At 48.2% G+C, this 17,624-nt stretch overlaps 1 protein-coding gene across 1 annotated transcript in view; it reads left to right on the top strand.

Moving 5' to 3' along the window:
* The first annotated feature begins 5,201 nt into the window (after positions 1–5,201).
* The window catches only part of LOC306915978 (neuron navigator 1-like), a 79,497-nt gene continuing 67,074 nt past the window's right edge, over positions 5,202–17,624 (top strand). Inside the window, exon 1 of the mRNA XM_079493680.1 lies at positions 5,202–5,582. Within this exon, the coding sequence (XP_079349806.1) occupies positions 5,497–5,582 (86 nt within the window). The 5' untranslated portion in view covers positions 5,202–5,496. The remainder of the gene's footprint in view (positions 5,583–17,624) is intronic.

A 17,624-nucleotide genomic window follows, 5' to 3' on the forward strand; every position in this document is an offset into this window, starting at 1 on the left:
TGGACTGCTAATGAAGAGAGAAAGAGAGTCTGTTGATCAAAGCCTGCGTGTGTGTGTGTGTGTGTGTGTGTGTGTGTGTGTGTGTGTGTGTGTGTGTGTGTGTGTGTGTGTGTGTGTGTGTGTGTGTGTGTGTGTGTGTGTGTGTGTGTGTGTGTGTGTGTGTGTGCGCGTGCGTGCTCGTGGGTGCGTGCACGTGTGTGTGCTCGTGCGTGCGTGCGTGTGTGTGTGTGTGTGTGTGTGTGCGCGGGTGCATGCGGGGGGAGGTGCGTGCGTTCATGCACGCGTGTGTGTGAAGGAGTCTGGCTTGGAGGGGAGAGAGAGAGAGAGAGAGAGAGAGAGAGAGAGAGAGAGAGAGAGAGAGAGATACTGTAAGTGTTGTAGTGTGAAGGTTTGGCCTGAGAAGGAGGAGGAGGAGACGAGGAGAGATGGATTCCCTGGAGAAACGGGGAGAGTTGGTGGACTACTGTATAGAGCGACAACCGTGTGTTTAGAAGTGAAAACTCTTCATAAGTGTGTGTGTATGTATGTGAGCGTGTGTGTGCATGCTTTTGTTGGCGACGGGTTTGTGTTCATTTTCCGTAGCTATTTGCACGATGCTGCATGTCACTGCATGCAGTCAGTGACACACAATGCATTCCTTTGTGCCCACATGTTGCAACGTCCACCTATGTGTGTCTATGTGTTTGTGTGCGTGTGCGCGCGTGTGTGTGCTCTGATAAGGGGGATGAGTTTTCCCAGGTCTGCTGCTGTCTCTTTCATCAGTGTTGGGGTGGCAGTGTTTTCCCAGGGTCACGGCGATGACCCCTGCCTGTACACCACTATCATTACCCTGTTACATCACCACCTCATTACACCAGACCTACCGCACCAGTGCACGCACGCGCGCACGCACGCATGCACGCACGCACGCACGCACGCACGCACGCACGCACGCACGCACGCAGGCAGGCACACACACAAACACACACACGTTTGTATTGCTATACGTGTGAGGACATTAAAAATGTTAAGTGCCAGTCCATGCCAACGCAACTCCTTGCAACAAAACCGTTTTAGAGACCGCCATTGCAGCTCTGTGGACTGGCGACCAGTTGCAGTAGACTGGTGCCATTTGGGGATAATGGTTGCAAGGAGTTGCATTGGTGTATAGTTTAGGACATATAGGACAGAACAGCATAATAAAGCACGCACATCCACACACTGGCTTGTCAGCATTTAAACAGATCCGATGTCCATTTTTCAGTGTGTGTGACATCGACTCACAACTCAGTATAAAATAGGAACAACTCTAACCCCACCCCTGAACCAAACCTCTAAATGTCTGGTCGTAAACCCGAAGTTTAAACGTTTTCTAACTAGACGCCTAAACCCAGAAAATCGTTTTTTAACCACAAAACAACATTTTTTTTGGTCCTCCCAAGTATAGTGATAACAAGTGTTTTTCTCACACACACACACACACACACACACACACACACGCACGCGCACACGCACACGCACACGCACACGCACACGCACACACACACACACACACCTCTGTGTTCTTGGATACAGAGAGGGGAGGGAGTTTGATGAGAGAGAGATGTGCTCACTTTGACGATGAAGAGTGAATAAACAAAGTGAGAGGGAAAGGGGAGGGGGGTGCGCGGGGGTGCAGGGGGGACATGTCTAGACTTGAGTCAGTCAGTGGTCAGAGAGTGAAGCCGGCCAGGGAGAGAACTGGTCAGCGCTGTCCAAATAAATACCCCCATCCAAGACAACAAATAAATAAGAAGCACTTATAGAAGCACTGTGTGTGTGTGTGTGTGTGTGTGTGTGTGTGTGTGTGTGTGTGTGTGTGTGTGTGTGTGTGTGTGTGTGTGTGTGTGTGTGTGTGTGTGTGTGTGTGTGTGTGTGCGCGCGCTTGAGTGTGTGTGTGTGCATGAACTGTTCCCCTTTGCTCTTTATTAGTGATGCTAGGCAACAGCAGTGGCAACAGCCTCCCACACCTGCAGCTCACCATGCCAATGTGCCAATCTAGCCCACTCCTCCCAACATGCGCGCGCGTGCACACACACACACACACACACACACACACACACACACACACACACACACACACACACACACACACACACACACACACACACACACACACACACGCACGCACGCGCGCGCGCGCGCGCGCGCACACACACACACACGCGCACACACACACCTGGCCCTGCATGGTACGTATGTGAGCAGTGGCCCACAGAAGCCAGTCTTTGTTCATTCTACTTTTGAGTGGTGCAACCACTCCAAGGAACAGCAATGGCCGTCCTAACCTATGTGACTATGTGACGACTGTGTGACTATGAGTACCAGTAGGGGCAAAAGTGGCGCTGTTGTGGCAAAAAACAGAGATAGAGAGATAGTGCTGCACTGTTGCCTGCTAATGAGAAAGAGAGAGAGAGAGAGAGAGGGGCAGGGGGAGAGGGGAGAGGGGAGTTGCACCACTCAGTTCACACGGGTGTGAATTTTTAAGAAGAGCGTGTTAATGACCTCTCCCTCCCTCCCTCTCTGTCTTTCTCACTCTCTCTCCATCTCTCTCTCACTCACTCTCACTCTCTCAACTAAAGACACTGTCTGTGAGTGTTCATGATCTCTTGTCTCTGCAGCAACCCCCCTGCCCCGCACCCCCCACCCAGCCCCAACCTCTTCCTATATCCTCTTTCTCTCCTTCTTTTATTCCTTGTTAAGAAAAAGCACTGTACGTACAGACAGACAGACAGACAGACAGACAGACTGCCTGCCTGTCCAAAATCCATTTCTGGCCTGGCCAAAAACCATACAATGAGAAAAAAAGACGACAAAAACAAGACCTGAGAACTATTAATGGACAGCTGATTGGCCGTTGTGGTAGAGGGCGACCCTCAATCACCTATTGGAATGTAAATGCATGCCTTTCAGTTTCAGCCTTTGTATCCTACTCGTCTGGCAGGCATATCTCTTTGAAAACCTTTAGTGCTACGATTGTGCACGGGGAGACGACAATTAACACTTATCTTGCCTGCCCAAAACGTAATTCCTGGATACGCCAATGACAGACAGACAGACAGACAGACAGAGCCTATTCACTGCAAAGTGCAGTCAGTCAGTCAGTCAGTGTGGGTGTTTTAAACACCACTGTACAGTCACTGGGTGGATGCCGCAGGGAGCCGAGCCATGGGGATACATGATACCATGATTCTACACATAATACTGCATCACTGCCAGCCTCTGATAGCCACAATACCAGAATAGAAACAACGTGCTGGAACACTGGAGGCATTTAGCCAAAAGGACTATAGTATGCTGCACGGCTCATTGCTTGGCGATTAACAGTGACTGTATAGTGATAGTGATATAGACGTTCACAGGTGTTACCGATGATACTAATTAAGGCTACTTCATTTCAAAGAACCCCATAACTGTGTATACAACTGTGTACAAATGGAACCAAATGTGGTTCATTTGGTTCCATTTGTTAGAGCCTATTGTCGTTTACCTCGGTGACTTGAGTCATTTCGTGACCTGTTCACTAGAAAGATTAGTTCCGACGATTTGTTCAGAGTTCACCGTTCACCAAGGCATTTCTCACCCCAAGGAAATCTCAAGGAGTCAAACGTAACACCGTTGACTGGAAAGGGGGGGGGGGGGGGTACATCACATGTTGACAAGGGAGGGCAATGATTTACGATTCCGTTCCTGTCGGGACATATCTCAAACGGCCCATGAGTCGGCCCAATCGGACTTCGCATCGCTCGCCTGACTTTTTGGTGGTCTTCGGCTCGCTTTGAGAAATGCACTTCCGCATTCCTGGAGTGCGGAAGTGCCCGGGAAGGCACTGTTTGACTTCTTGAGGTGTCTCCGTCCCAAGAAATCAAGATTATGCATTTTGGGGAGTGAGAGTAACTGTAAAATGAGCATGAACCAAATGAAATGTATTTGAGAGCAGTGTGTGTCAGTATACTCTCTAGCTCTGTGGTTCTCCAACATTTTCATGTCAAGGACCCGCACATTGATGTGTTTGGCCGCAGAGCCAGGGGCGTAAGGTTCTTAAAACGTCAGTGGGTGCTCCCGAGTTTTTTTTCTCTTCCGTTTGGTACTTTATTTACAGTTTGCTATTGAACACAGTGCGCTTTCAGTTCACAACGAACACATTACATTGTTTCAGCATCTTGTTTCAACATTTCAGCATGATCAATGATAAACAGTAAAGAACAAAAGCCACCATATTAGCATTTGAATGAATACCTGTTCGCCCACCCCCCCAGTGGCCCAAGCACCCTCCACCTAAAGGTGTGTGCCTACGTGACAAAATGACCAGGGGGAGGGGATCTTCAGCCCTTGATTACGTGACAAAATGACCAGGGGGAGGGGATATTCAGCCTTAATCTCAGTGGGTGCTATTTGGCTTATTATTTTTTCAGTGGGTGCCCAAGCCCTCAGGCACTCCCAAAGTTGACACCGCTGCGCAGAGCCCAATATGTTGTGCCATGGGGACCCCCATCAGACACGATTCGTCAAAAGATTTAGAAAATAGCAGATCTACGACTACAGGGTCACACAATGCTTCAGAATGTTGAATCTTGTAGATCTGCAATTTTCGAATATCCGAAATATTTGGTTCCTCATTTTGCCCGGGGACCCTTTGGAACACCTCAATGGCCCCTGGCAGTTGAGGAGGACCAACCGCTCTGGTTAGCTTCATTGACTCGATCAGCTTCTTCTACACGCAAAGGTGTGATTTTGGCTCCGCGGGTCCTCTCCTCCTGTGATCGGAGATTTAAGAGCGTGAAAATGTCTTTGACATGTCGCCTTTGAAAATGTGATGACTGCGTGCTTAATTCTTCTTGTGGGTGAAATGAAATTTGAAAAGAGCCCTTTGCGATGCTTTGCTTTTTGGAGGAGCAGCACACAGCTGTTTGCGATCAGTGAACTGGGGCTGTTGGGGGGGAGGGAGGGGGGGGGGGGGGGTATAGAAGAGTCTGAGGAGGAGGAATTTGGGGGTGTTGCCTTTCTATCTTTTTTTTGCCTCCCACCATCCCCTCCCCTCCCTCCTTCTGTCGCTCGATCTCTCTCCCCGGCTCCCTCACTCCCTCCCTCCCCCCTCCCGATGCGAATGTGTGACAGACAGTGTGTGTGTGTGTGTGTGTGTGTGTGTGTGAGAGTAGAGAATGTGTGTTGTAGTAGTAGTAGTAGGCTAAGCCCAGGCACTGCGGGAGAGAGTGTGTGTCAGCAGGCAGCAGGGCAGCACTGCTTGCTTTTCTCGTACAGGCGGTTCCCTTGTATTGCCTTTTCCCCCCGGCATGATCAGATTCAACACAGCGGAAACAAACCGGTCGTGGATTTTCAGTTCTTCTCTCACACACTGCACTATAGCCAGCCGGGGCTTTTATAGTAAGGCTAGTAGTATGCCGAACGGGAACTAACTAACACCAGCGAGAACGGCGTGGTGAAGAAACCAAAACGGACGGGTTAAAAGGCAGCAGAATGAACGGGAGAATGCTGCATTTCCAGCACGGTCCGCAGCAGCAGCAGCAGCAGCGCGCTGGGAGGACAATGCACTTTCTGTCAAGGTAAATGGATGAGACGAGACGAGAGAAGATGATGATGATGAATGGCAAGACTCATTTCTGGTGACATCTCTGTTTGATTGGTGTCATGGCTTGTTTAGGAGTGGACGTCCTATCGGAATGTTGTACTATGAGCTGTCAGTCAGTATAGGGAAATAAATGTCCCTATTAATGTAGATGAATGAATTTCCTACGCGCACCACCACCGGCCGGTGTGCATGCACGGCACGCCACGGTGCCCTGGCTGGGCAGGCTACGTGCGTAAAAGGCATGCAGCGTTGTAGCGGTTCATTCATTAATAAAATAAATAAATAATAAAATAATAATAATCAGCATATCTCCGGGAAAGAGTTTATTTAATCTTTGGTAAAAGATTGATTCTTTCTTTAGAGCAGTTTAGTCGCTATATACATAGAGGGCTTTTAGCCTTTTATCAGCTTTTTTCGCATACTGTCTGTCTGCCACTCTCCGTCCGCAGTGCTTTTAACACGTTTGGAATCAGCATCGACTTTAATAGTTGACATTATTCTGTCAATGCTGCATAATGGAGGTGTGAGGAAGACATTGGAGCCTTTTATATCCCCACAATGGGGGGTCATTTCACAGGAAACCTCCACGCTGTTAACAGCTCTGGCTGATGGATAAGAGGACTGATTAGCGAGAGAGAGCGGAGCTAATGAATGTGAATGGCTGTCTGTCTGTCTGTCTGTCTGTCTGTCTGTCTGTCTGTCTGTCTGTCTGTCTGTCTGTCTGTCTGTCTGTCTGTCTGTCTGTCACTCTGTCTGTCTGTCTGTCTGGTGAGGTCTGCATGCGTGCACGCATGTCCGTGCGTGCGTGCATCGTGTTAGTTAACGGGTTATTTCACTAATGCACCACGGCACGGAGGGCTTTTTATGCGTTTTATGGTCGGGTCCCTGGCCCATTGTCCCCTTGGAGAATAGACTGACAGCGGCAGGTATGTGTGTGTGTGGGTGTGTGTGTGTGTGTGACTACTGTGTGTGTGTGTGTGTGTGTGTGTGTGTGTGTGTGTGTGTGTGTGTGTGTGTGTGTGTGTGTGTGTGTGTGTGTGTGTGTGTGTGTGTGTGTGTGTGTGTGTGTGTGTGTGTGCAAGAGTGTGTGTGTGTGCAAGAGTGTGCGGTGGTATACTGTTGGGTGTGTTCACTGTGTTCGCATTGATCCGATGCGGGGACCATGACTGCAATGCATTCTCCGTGCGCGTCGCGCGCGCGCGTGCAGTGTGACCTATATATTCCTCTGCCAAAGGAAGGCACTTAGTTCTTCTCCCTGGTCGGTGTTATATCATACGTGATTGGGTAAAAAGAAGCAAGCCTCCTATCATGTCATTGTGCCCATGTGAGTTACACAACCACATGTGCAGGTATACTGTACTGTACTATACTGTAGTCTGCTCTGCTGCATGGTTCTGCAGGGCTCTGCCTGTCAGACCGTGATGGTGACATTGTACACTGACTGACTGGTGATGAATGATGAGTAGCCTATAGCAGCCTATTTTAGAACAGGGCATGAGTCTCAAGCTTTTTAATTGCAATGACTTCCAGTTTTATCATGCATTAAGGCTTAATTAATGCAACCACCCGGACACCACTATAGCACCTTTATGATTAACCCATTTTGACCTGAGATCAGATTCTAAAAATGTCTTCTACATCCTGACAGTTTTCTGAAAAAGCTATGTTTCTATGTCAGTCGTTCTTTTAAAAAAAATAGCAGATCTAGAAGCTCATAGCGCGCCACTGAGTGGCGCGTTACGAGCTTGTAGGTCTGCTATTTTTCAATAGCTAAAGCATAACATAATGCTAACACCAAAAGGGGTTAAGCCATTGGTTCTCATATAGTGTCCACTTTCCAGGGGAGTTTCCATCAAAATGTGTTAATTCAGCATCGTCAATCATTTCATTTTACTACTTTATTATACGCTGGCTATTCAAAAATAGCATGATGTTTAAGCTGTGCTATATTTGAATATTTTCGAAAAATCTTGAAAGTGTTGATTAATTCGATTTTTGAGTGGTGCTATAGCCCCTCCTATGCACAGCTTTGTGTGTATGTCCGTTTGAGCACGGAATGTGTTTGTAGCACGGGACGTGATGATTTGATTGGCTGAGTGCAGAATGTGATGATGATAAGACACACGAGTGTGAAATCTTGTCCTCTGACTGCATGGCTGTCCCTGGCAAGCACAAAACATTTTCAGATGGGTGTCCTTGGCACAGATTGACCCACCATTGAGAAACAGTGGCCTATATAATTTGATGACTCTAGTCTTAAGCAATTGTACTGATTTATTAAAGCAACATTGCTTTTATTAAATGAAGCACTGATTAAAAAATAAATCAAGTCATTAAACATGCAAACTTTCTTCTTGAAGTAAAAACTTGACTTGTCGTCAGGGTCTCTCGTGACAGACAAGCACGCACACAGTATGTATTGATTGTGTGTGTGTGTGCAGAGTGGGGGTGGGCTTGTTTTTGCTCTTTTTTTGGGTGACTGACCCCCAGTACCCATCAACCTTTATTTAAACCCATTAGAGCAGAGTGGTCTGATCGGGACCATTAGACACACACACACGCACGCACACGCACACACACACGCACAGACAGACAGACAGACAGACAGACAGACAGACAGACCGATTAGTGATCTCTGCGTTAGCCTCCCACAGGGCCAACTAAGGGTGTGTTACTGTAGTGTTTATCTGTGTATTTCTGTGTTGGAATTGGAACCGTATGCTTTACACAGCCTGGCTGTCAAACAGCTGATAAACGGCCCAAAACACAGCATCTGTCTCCCTCTGTCTGTCTCTCTCTCTCTCTCTCTTTCTCTCTCTCTCTCTTTCTCTTTCTCTCTTTCTCTTTCTCTTTCTTTCTCTCTCTCTTTCTTTCTCTCTCTCTCTCTCTCTCTCTCTCTCTCTCTCTCTCTCTCTCTCTCTCTCTCTCTCTCTCTCTCTCTCTCTCTCTCTCTCTCTCTCTCTCTCTCTCGCACATGCACACGCACACAAAGTATTCAAGAAAGTCACCCAGCCAAACACATGATTGAATCCAGAGGCCTTATCAGTGTGTGTGTGCGTGCATGTGTATACTACGGCATGTATATGCATGTGTCAGTGTGTTATCCAACACTAAGCAGCATGCATCATTAGAAGAGCAGCCCCGGCCAACACAAAGATGTGATCAACACTATATTAGTTCATAGAGTCAGAGAGAGAGAGAGAGAGAGAGAGAGAGAGAGAGAGAGCAGTCCAATATCAACTCAGTGTGTCTCCAGACTCTCCATTTGCCTGTCAGACTCTGTGTGTGGTGTGTGTGTGTGTGTGTGCGTGCGCGCGTGTGGTGTGAATAAGAGCTCTGTCATCTGTCTGCAAACTATGCAAACAGCCAACTCATCATGATCTGCCCACTTTTTAAATCCACCCCCGACTCCTTCCTCCCATACTGAATCTTAAGACCGTGTCACTTTATCAGCTTTATGACCGCCCCCGCATTCAATGATATACACCGTACATCACACCCACACACCGTTAACGTTCTTCACTTCAGTCCCATTGTGAACAGCACATAATCTGGGGCTTAGTCCGATCATAACATTACGACTGGGCCAGTAGGTAAATCATGCACGAGGGTTCAAACTAAAAGGGTTCCACTTTGTACAGTCTCAGAGATAAATATGACCTCTCAGGATTTTAGAGTGGAGTTAATTCACCTGTGGCTGTGAAGTACTCGGAGGCAGAGTGAGAACTGGACGTCTGATTGACCTCATTGGAGCTTTTATGGCTTCCCTGTCCGGAGCTGGACAATTAGAGAGATGGTGTTTTAATTAACACGTGTGTGGAGCAGAGAGAGAGAGAGAGAGAGAGAGAGAGAGAGAGAAGAGAGAGAGAAGAGAGAGAGAGAGAGAGAGAGAGAGAGAGAGAGAGAGAGAGAGAGAGAGAGAGAGAGAGAGAGAGAGAGAGAGAGAGAGAGAGAGAGAGAGAGAGAGAGACACACACAGAGAGACACAGAGAGACATTTCTTATTCTTAGATTATTTCCCACTTGCTTTGACAATCTTACCGTATGTTTCCCTGTGCCATTAAAGCCTCTTTGAACTGAACATAGAGAGACAGACAGACAGTTTTGTCATTTTCAGAAAGGGGGGAAAGCAAAAAGAAAGTGGGGGAAGGGTAAGAAAGACCAATCAAACGACAGACAGAGGACGAGAGACAGAGGTCACTCGGACACTAACACCTGCAGGGCTAGGGTCAGCGCTGCTGGGGTCAAAGGTTAGCTTTGTTAGTGGACGGAACGTGTTATGTGTACAAACGTAACAACACTGACTCAGTGACCACTGCCTGTCACTAACCTGTCAAACTGTGTTTGAGGTGTCTGGTCTGGTCTGGAGGAGGCAATAGTGTTTGAATATCAAGCACGGTACTAACCTGGCATGGTCAGACCGATACCACTGAACATCTCACCAATCTGCCCAGGGCATTTTGTTTTCTCCCTGTGGCAGAGTCGTCTGGTTTCCTGGCTATAGCACGGTTCGTAATTATCAGACCTAAATTCAGCGTTCAACTTCTTGTTTATGCCCAAAATGTATGGATATACAGTTTTGTAGAAATTATTGGGCCTTGATTGTGGAATGCTCAATCATGTTCTAATTGTGCCTACTTTACACTAGGCCTACTTAAGACCATTTTCCAAATTTGTTTTAACATTTTGAAAAAAAGAAACAATTTAAGGATTTAAGGAGCCCATGGTGCCCACTCTTCCGATTACCACCGAATCACATGAATTGGTGTGTGTGTGTGTGTGTGTGTGTGTGTGTGTGTGTGTGTGTGTGTGTGTGTGTGTGTGTGTGTGTGTGTGTGTGTGTGTGTGTGTGTGTGTGTGTGTGTGTGTGTGTGCGTGTATGTGTTTAATGAACTCTGGCATCGTTCTATGATGAAATAGAACGAGTTGACCTTGCCCTGCGTGCAAGGTCACCAGGGAGGCCTGAGAGTAATAGAACAGATGCTTGTAAGTTGTAACCTGTAGCATGTAGCGCGCGCACACACACACACACACACACACACACACACACACACACACACACACACACACACACACACACACACACACACACACACACACACACACACACACACACACACACACAGTTTTAATAGTACACACAGGAGCCTGTGTTCACAAACAGGGCTCATATTTTCACGAGGTGTGCTTCCCGTGGTTTAGTGAGTGTTTTCTGTTACATCAAAGGCAGCGAGAGTCCCACAGCCAGACACACTGCACCTCCCAAAGGCCCCCATTTATTGTAGACTTTGTCGCACGGCAAATAGCCGATCGGGGTCGCTCGGTTGGTGCAGTGGTAAAAGTAGTTGCCCACCAACACCGTGGGGTCTGGGGGTTCGAATCCACCGCGGTGCACCCGGCTTTGTCGAGGATACAACAGTACGTCCTCCCGGTGGGGGCTCCTCACTGGCAGGCGAGTCAGTAGGATACAACAGTACGTCCTCTCGGTGGGGGCTCCTCACTGGCAAGCGAGTCAGTAGGATACAACAGTACGTCCTCTCGGTGGGGGCTCCTCACTGGCAGGCGAGTCAGTAGGATACAACAGTACGTCCTCTCGGTGGGGGCTCCTCACTGGCAGGTGAGTCAGTAGGATACAACAGTACGTCCTCCCGGTGGGGGCTCCTCACTGGCAGGCGAGTCAGTAGGATACAACAGTACGTCCTCTCGGTGGGGGCTCCTCACTGGCAGGTGAGTCAGTAGGATACAACAGTACGTCCTCTCGGTGGGGGCTCCTCACTGGCAGGCAAGTCAGTAGGATACAACAGTACGTCCTCCCGGTGGAGGCTCCTCACTGGCAGGCGAGTCAGTAGGATACAACAGTACGTCCTCTCGGTGGGGGCTCCTCACTGGCAGGTGAGTCAGTAGGATACAAAAGCAGTGACAACTAAATACAGAAATGCGTGTGGTGAGGAGTTAATCGGCATAACGACTAAAAAGGGGAAAAAAGCACAGAAGAAAAATGTGACACGTTTGTGAGCTTGAGGATCAGCTATTTTCCGTGAGAAAGAGCCTTTTATGGAATCTGAGCCCCTTCGACCTCACCACAAGAGCTAGACGTTCAAAAGAAACAGACAAAGGTATGCTTGGAAAACGCAGGAACTTTGATTAGTGGACAACGAGTTGTATTGAGACGTTTCAGGGTTTTCTCTTGAGTTGACAGACGCGCCGCTCTCTCCAGGATGGAAAGTGAGAGCGCTCAGACTCCAGTTTGTGTTGGATCGGGGATCGGCCTGTGGATTCTGACAGCATTAGAACATTTGGATAGGATTCGTGTGTGTGTGTGTGTGTGTGTGTGTGTGTGTGTGCGCGCGTGCGCGCGTGAGTTCTGTCACATGGGTATGTGTGGGGCACTATGGGGGCACATACATACATCACAGTTTTGTGTATGTGTGTGCAGGGGGAGTGGGCCACATACCCACATACATCATGGCTGTGTGTGTGTGTGTGTGTATTTGGGTGTGTGTGTGTCCATGTGTTAGGGAGTTTCAGGGAGTGGAAACCCGGGAATGCTGACGCTTGGAATGCGGACCGCATGTTTCGCGCGCCCCAAGGTCTTGGGAATGCCCAGTAAATGGCTTAAATGGCGTGAGTGACCGCTGCGCGCATTATGAGTGACAGCAGGTGAAGGGTATTCATAAGGCCTCCGGGGCTCCACTCGTTAAATTCCCAGAATGCCCTTTTTTCTTTTTTTCCCTCCCCTCGGCATGTCATACATTCACACTTATGCACTTATATACACTGCCACCTGTGAGCTTCACCCACAGCGTGAGAGCAGTGTGTGCGTGTGTGTGTGTGTGCACGTCTGCGTGCGTGCGTGTGTGTGTGTGTGTGTTTGAATAGGTGTCTGCTTTATCTCAGCCAGTGGGAGTGAAAGAGTATCTCTGCTCCAGTCAATGGGCCTTTCATTCTTTTTGTTCGGGCGGTGTTTGGACAACCTCTGGCAGGTATAGCTCGCTCGGTGGTTGGTGTTCTATTCTGCTCTATGGTCTCTTTGTGTCTCGACTTTTCGCCCCGACGAAAAACCGCACGGTCACATTTATTTGATTCCTATATGTTTCGGTTAAGAAACGGCGGTATACGCCCGGGACTCTGGTCATATGTCATATAGCTCACAGCAGCTTGTACGTCTGCTGCTTTTGAACAATTTTGGAAACAAATGTTGAAGGAGTGAGAACTACTGATTTAGAAGGCATTTGTAGACCTATATGAGTTAATAAAGACCATATGAGTTAATAAAGACCATATGAGTTAATAAAGACCATATGAGTTAATAAAGACCATATGAGTTAATAAAGACCATATGAGTTAATAAAGACCATATGAGTTAATAAAGACCATATTTTTTACTATGTTGAAAAACATTTTGAAATGGTTCAAATAGCCGATCTACAAGCTCACAACGTGTCGATGTAGACCGGCTAGTTGAACTATTTTAAAATGTCTTTCAAGATAGTAGAATATGGGAAGAAGTTTAGGCACAATGGGGTAAGGCAAGCGCGCCCAAGATAAGGCCACAAGCCCGTTGCTGTTAACACCGTACCTCCATCTTATCCTCCATCAGGACCACAACGTTTTAACGGGCTCATTCCTCCAGTGTCTATACGCACTGCATCTCATCTGTTGAATTAACGCTTAGACGCCATGGTGGAAGTGGCACAGCTCCATTGCATTCATCTCTAAATAACAGGCAGCTCCGCTGTGCAAACAACGGTGGAATTATAAGTGGCATTCCTCCTCTTCTTCCAGCGTGTTTGTTGTGTGTGCTTGATGCTATCTCGTGTAACGGTGCAGCAGTTGTTGTGCATGTGGGGCCAGACCAGGCATCTGCTGTCCACGCTGGGCCACTCACTGCCCCCCTATCCCCCCCCGTCCCAGGGACAATCACTCTCACACGTCACACTGTCACCATGGTTCCTCCCCATCTGCTGTGTGTGTGTGTGTGTGTGTGTGTGTGTGTGTGTGTGTGTGTGTGCGCGTGTGCGTGTGTGTGTGTGTGTATTGGGGGTAATTCACTCCGCCCTATGTTTGTAATATACTAATAATGCATTTGCAAATTGGAGACGCACACTGACAGGGTTGGGTGTGTGTGCTTAACCTCATTAAGAAGACCTGAGGCCTATAAATAGCCTTCTATAAATCACTAGTTCTCAATCCCTTTCGTGCCAAGGACCCATAATGATATGTGTGTTTTTCAAAAGAATGTTCAGAAATAGCAGATGTAGAGCTTGTAGATCTGCTATTTTCAAGAACCACCGTTCTAATCTAAACCACTGATCTAAATCCTACGAGTTTTCTGGAAAAACGACACACTTTCCCGGATTGAACCGGTTAAACACTTGTCATAACAACAATTTCAGTCTAATGTTTTGGATCTTATCTACAGTATGTCAGTCACCCCCTCGTCCTAAACAGAATCTGTACCTCTTCTCACCTGAGGGATGACTGCATTTCCATAGCAGTGTGTATACTGTGTACACTGTACAACATAAACTCTGTATTTGAGAGGTTTCTTTTCACACTAAGCTTTATTACTTTGCTTCAGGCCTAAACCGTAGTACTCTGCTGATGAAGACACAGCTGTGGTGGAACCGTTGGATGTGTGTGTGTGTGTGTGTGTGTGTGTGTGTGTGTGTGTGTGTGTGTGTGTGTGTGTGTGTGTGTGCGCGCACGCATATGTGTGTGCGTGTGAGTGCACGGTACTCTCTCTCTCTCGCACAGCTGCTTCAAGTTACCAGCGACCAGGGAGAAGCGTGCTTCATTTAAAATGTGCATGGTACCTCCCTCTCTCTCTCTCTCCCTCTCTCTCTCGTTCCCTCGCTCGTACCCCCGTCTTTTCAAACCAAAACATCCCCTTGTGTGCCGTTACAACTTCACATGGTCCGTTAGGTCAGCTGACAGCCACGCAGGCCTGCCTGCCTGCCATGGGGAGGAGGGCCAGATGGGGGAAACTCTACCCCAGGACGGAGCCCCCTGTCCTGGGCCTCCGCTCTCCGGGGGTTCCCCCCTCTGTCAGTTCCTCTCTGGTTCTCCATGCTGGAGTCATGGATGGGGGCGTGGGGTGTACTGTGTGTGTGTGTGTGTGTGTTTGCGTGTGCGTGTGCGTGCGTCTTTTCTCCCAACACTCCGCCCCAGAACAGACCTATTTAAGAGGAGTTATTTAAGAGTCCATTTGACCAGGTCCCTGGAGTGCCGTCCCTCTCCTGCATCCTGTGGAGTCGTGCTGAGGAGAGGTGTGGGACGTTAGATGTATGGCTCTCGGTTCCCCGAACAGGGTCAGGGGGTTAGTGGGTCACCTCAGAACGCTGTCGTTCTTTTCCTACACTAACCACAGAGACACAGACTCCCACAGGTACATCCCAGACTCCTCTTCTCCCTCCTGGCTCCCAAAACCGTGGAACAAACTCCACCTCAGCCCCGTAGCACTTGAGCCAGTTATGATGACGACCATGCAGACATAAACGTGTTAAAGGAGCATTCAGTGATTTGGGTGATTGGGAAGAAAACCCGGTCCGCCCCGGTAACAAGATGTGCACATGCACACGCTCTACAGTGGGGGGAAGTACAACAGACCAACAGCACGTGCACCAAGGCCTGCCCCACTTGATCATGATTGGAGGAAGGCCCCTCTCATCCTGATTGGATGAAGGCTTTGCCACCCAAAGCCCAAACCGAAACTAGGGTTTTTTGACCCCAGGGGCTCACTGGGGACAGGGAGGAACTCCTTATATGGTCAGCACCCTTTATAGTAGGGAGGATTATCCAAAAAATAAGACAAAATAAGTGATATTTGAATTAAGTGAAATCACTGAATATACCTTTAACCACAATGTTAACATTTTGATAGCAGGTTATTTAGACAGATGCATTGTTTACCTGGTATCTATAGATACCAGATTTTTAAAGATATTTCTTTTGCCGTTTTTGCCTTTATTGATAGGGTAGAGTAATTAGACAGGAAACGGGGAGAGAGATGGGGGGGAAGACATGTGGCAAAGGCTGACGGGCTCGGGACTCGAACCCGCGGTTACCGGCCTATAGGTAGGTTGTAAATTGTACAGACGCGCTCTCGCTGTGAGGCTTTCGCGCTCTTCTCGATAATGTAGGGCAAAGCGCTTCGTCTTAGTCGGTCACGCTGTCCTTATAACGACGCCTACGCAGACCACCGGGGAGACGTTTTAACCCATTCTGGGTGGGAACCCCTTTTGGTGTTTTAAACATTGTTGTAATTTAGCTATTGAAAAATAGCAGATCTACAAGCTCATAGCTTGCTAACCGAGTGGCGCGCTATGAACTTGTAGATCTGCTATTTTTTTTAAATCGTTAAAATGTGCCTCAAATCTTTCAGTCATTTTTCATGATTTAGAAAACTTTTTTTTAATTTTATTTCGACATCAGGCCTGAATGGGTTAAAGATGTCTTTCCTCTGCTATATGTCATCATGTTATGCTTTAACGAAAACAAAAACCGCAGATGTGCGACGGCGTCCAAACCACTCATGAACCTTGGCATCCCTATTCTTTGGCAAGCTCACAACCCGACGCGTTACGAGCTTGTATAGATCGGCTATTTTCTGGTTTTCCCGTCCACGAATTATACATGTATAATATCGTTCAAGTGGTTCAGTCTTGTTTGGACAGCCAGGGCCAGGGTGCCTTGGCCTGCAACGCATAATAGTGACCCATGATGACCCTGCAATGCACGGACAGAAGTAAGGACATGTCTTCTGGAAGCTGTCCCCTGTATACATACATCATGTCTTCTGGGAGCTGTCCCCTACGTGACAGCATGTCTTCTGGAAGCTGTCCCCTGTATACATACAGCATGTCTTCTGGAAGCTGTCCCCTGTATACATACAGCATGTCTTCTGGGAGCTGTCCCCTGTATACATACAGCATGTCTTCTGGAAGCTGTCCCCTGTATACATACAGCATGTCTTCTGGAAGCTGTCCCCTACGTGACAGCATGTCTTCTGGAAGCTGTCCCCTGTATACATACAGCATGTCTTCTGGAAGCTGTCCCCTGTATACACACAGCATGTCTTCTGGGAGCTGTCCCCTGTATACATACAGCATGTCTTCTGGAAGCTGTCCCCTGTATACATACAGCATGTCTTCTGGAAGCTGTCCCCTGTATACACACAGCATGTCTTCTGGAAGCTGTCCCCTGTATACATACAGCATGTCTTCTGGAAGCTGTCCCCTGTATACATACAGCATGTCTTCTGGAAGCTGTCCCCTGTATACACACAGCATGTCTTCTGGAAGCTGTCCCCTGTATACACACAGCATGTCTTCTGGAAGCTGTCCCCTGTATACACACAGCATGTCTTCTGGAAGCTGTCCCCTGTATACACACAGCATGTCTTCTGGAAGCTGTCCCCTCCCCTGTATACATACAGCATGTCTTCTGGAAGCTGTCCCCTACGTGACAGCATGTCTTCTGGAAGCTGTCCCCTACGTGACAGCATGTCTTCTGGAAGCTGTCCCCTGTATACATACAGCATGTCTTCTGGAAGCTGTCCCCTGTATACATACAGCATGTCTTCTGGAAGCTGTCCCCTGTATACATACAGCATGTCTTCTGGAAGCTGTCCCCTGTATACATACAGCATGTCTTCTGGGAGCTGTCCCCTGTATACATACAGCATGTCTTCTGGAAGCTGTCCCCTGTATACATACAGCATGTCTTCTGGAAGCTGTCCCCTACGTGACAGCATGTCTTCTGGGAGCTGTCCCCTGTAGACATACAGCATGTCTTCTGGGAGCTGTCCCCTACGTGACAGCATGTCTTCTGGAAGCTGTCCCCTACGTGACAGCATGTCTTCTGGAAGCTGTCCCCTGTATACATACAGCATGTCTTCTGGAAGCTGTCCCCTACGTGACAGCATGTCTTCTGGAATCTGTCCCCTACGTGACAGCATGTCTTCTGGGAGCTGTCCCCTACGTGACAGCATGTCTTCTGGAAGCTGTCCCCTGTAT

This window comes from Electrona antarctica (genome assembly GCF_951216825.1).
Source record: "Electrona antarctica genome assembly, chromosome: 2".
Lineage (NCBI taxonomy): Eukaryota > Metazoa > Chordata > Actinopteri > Myctophiformes > Myctophidae > Electrona > Electrona antarctica.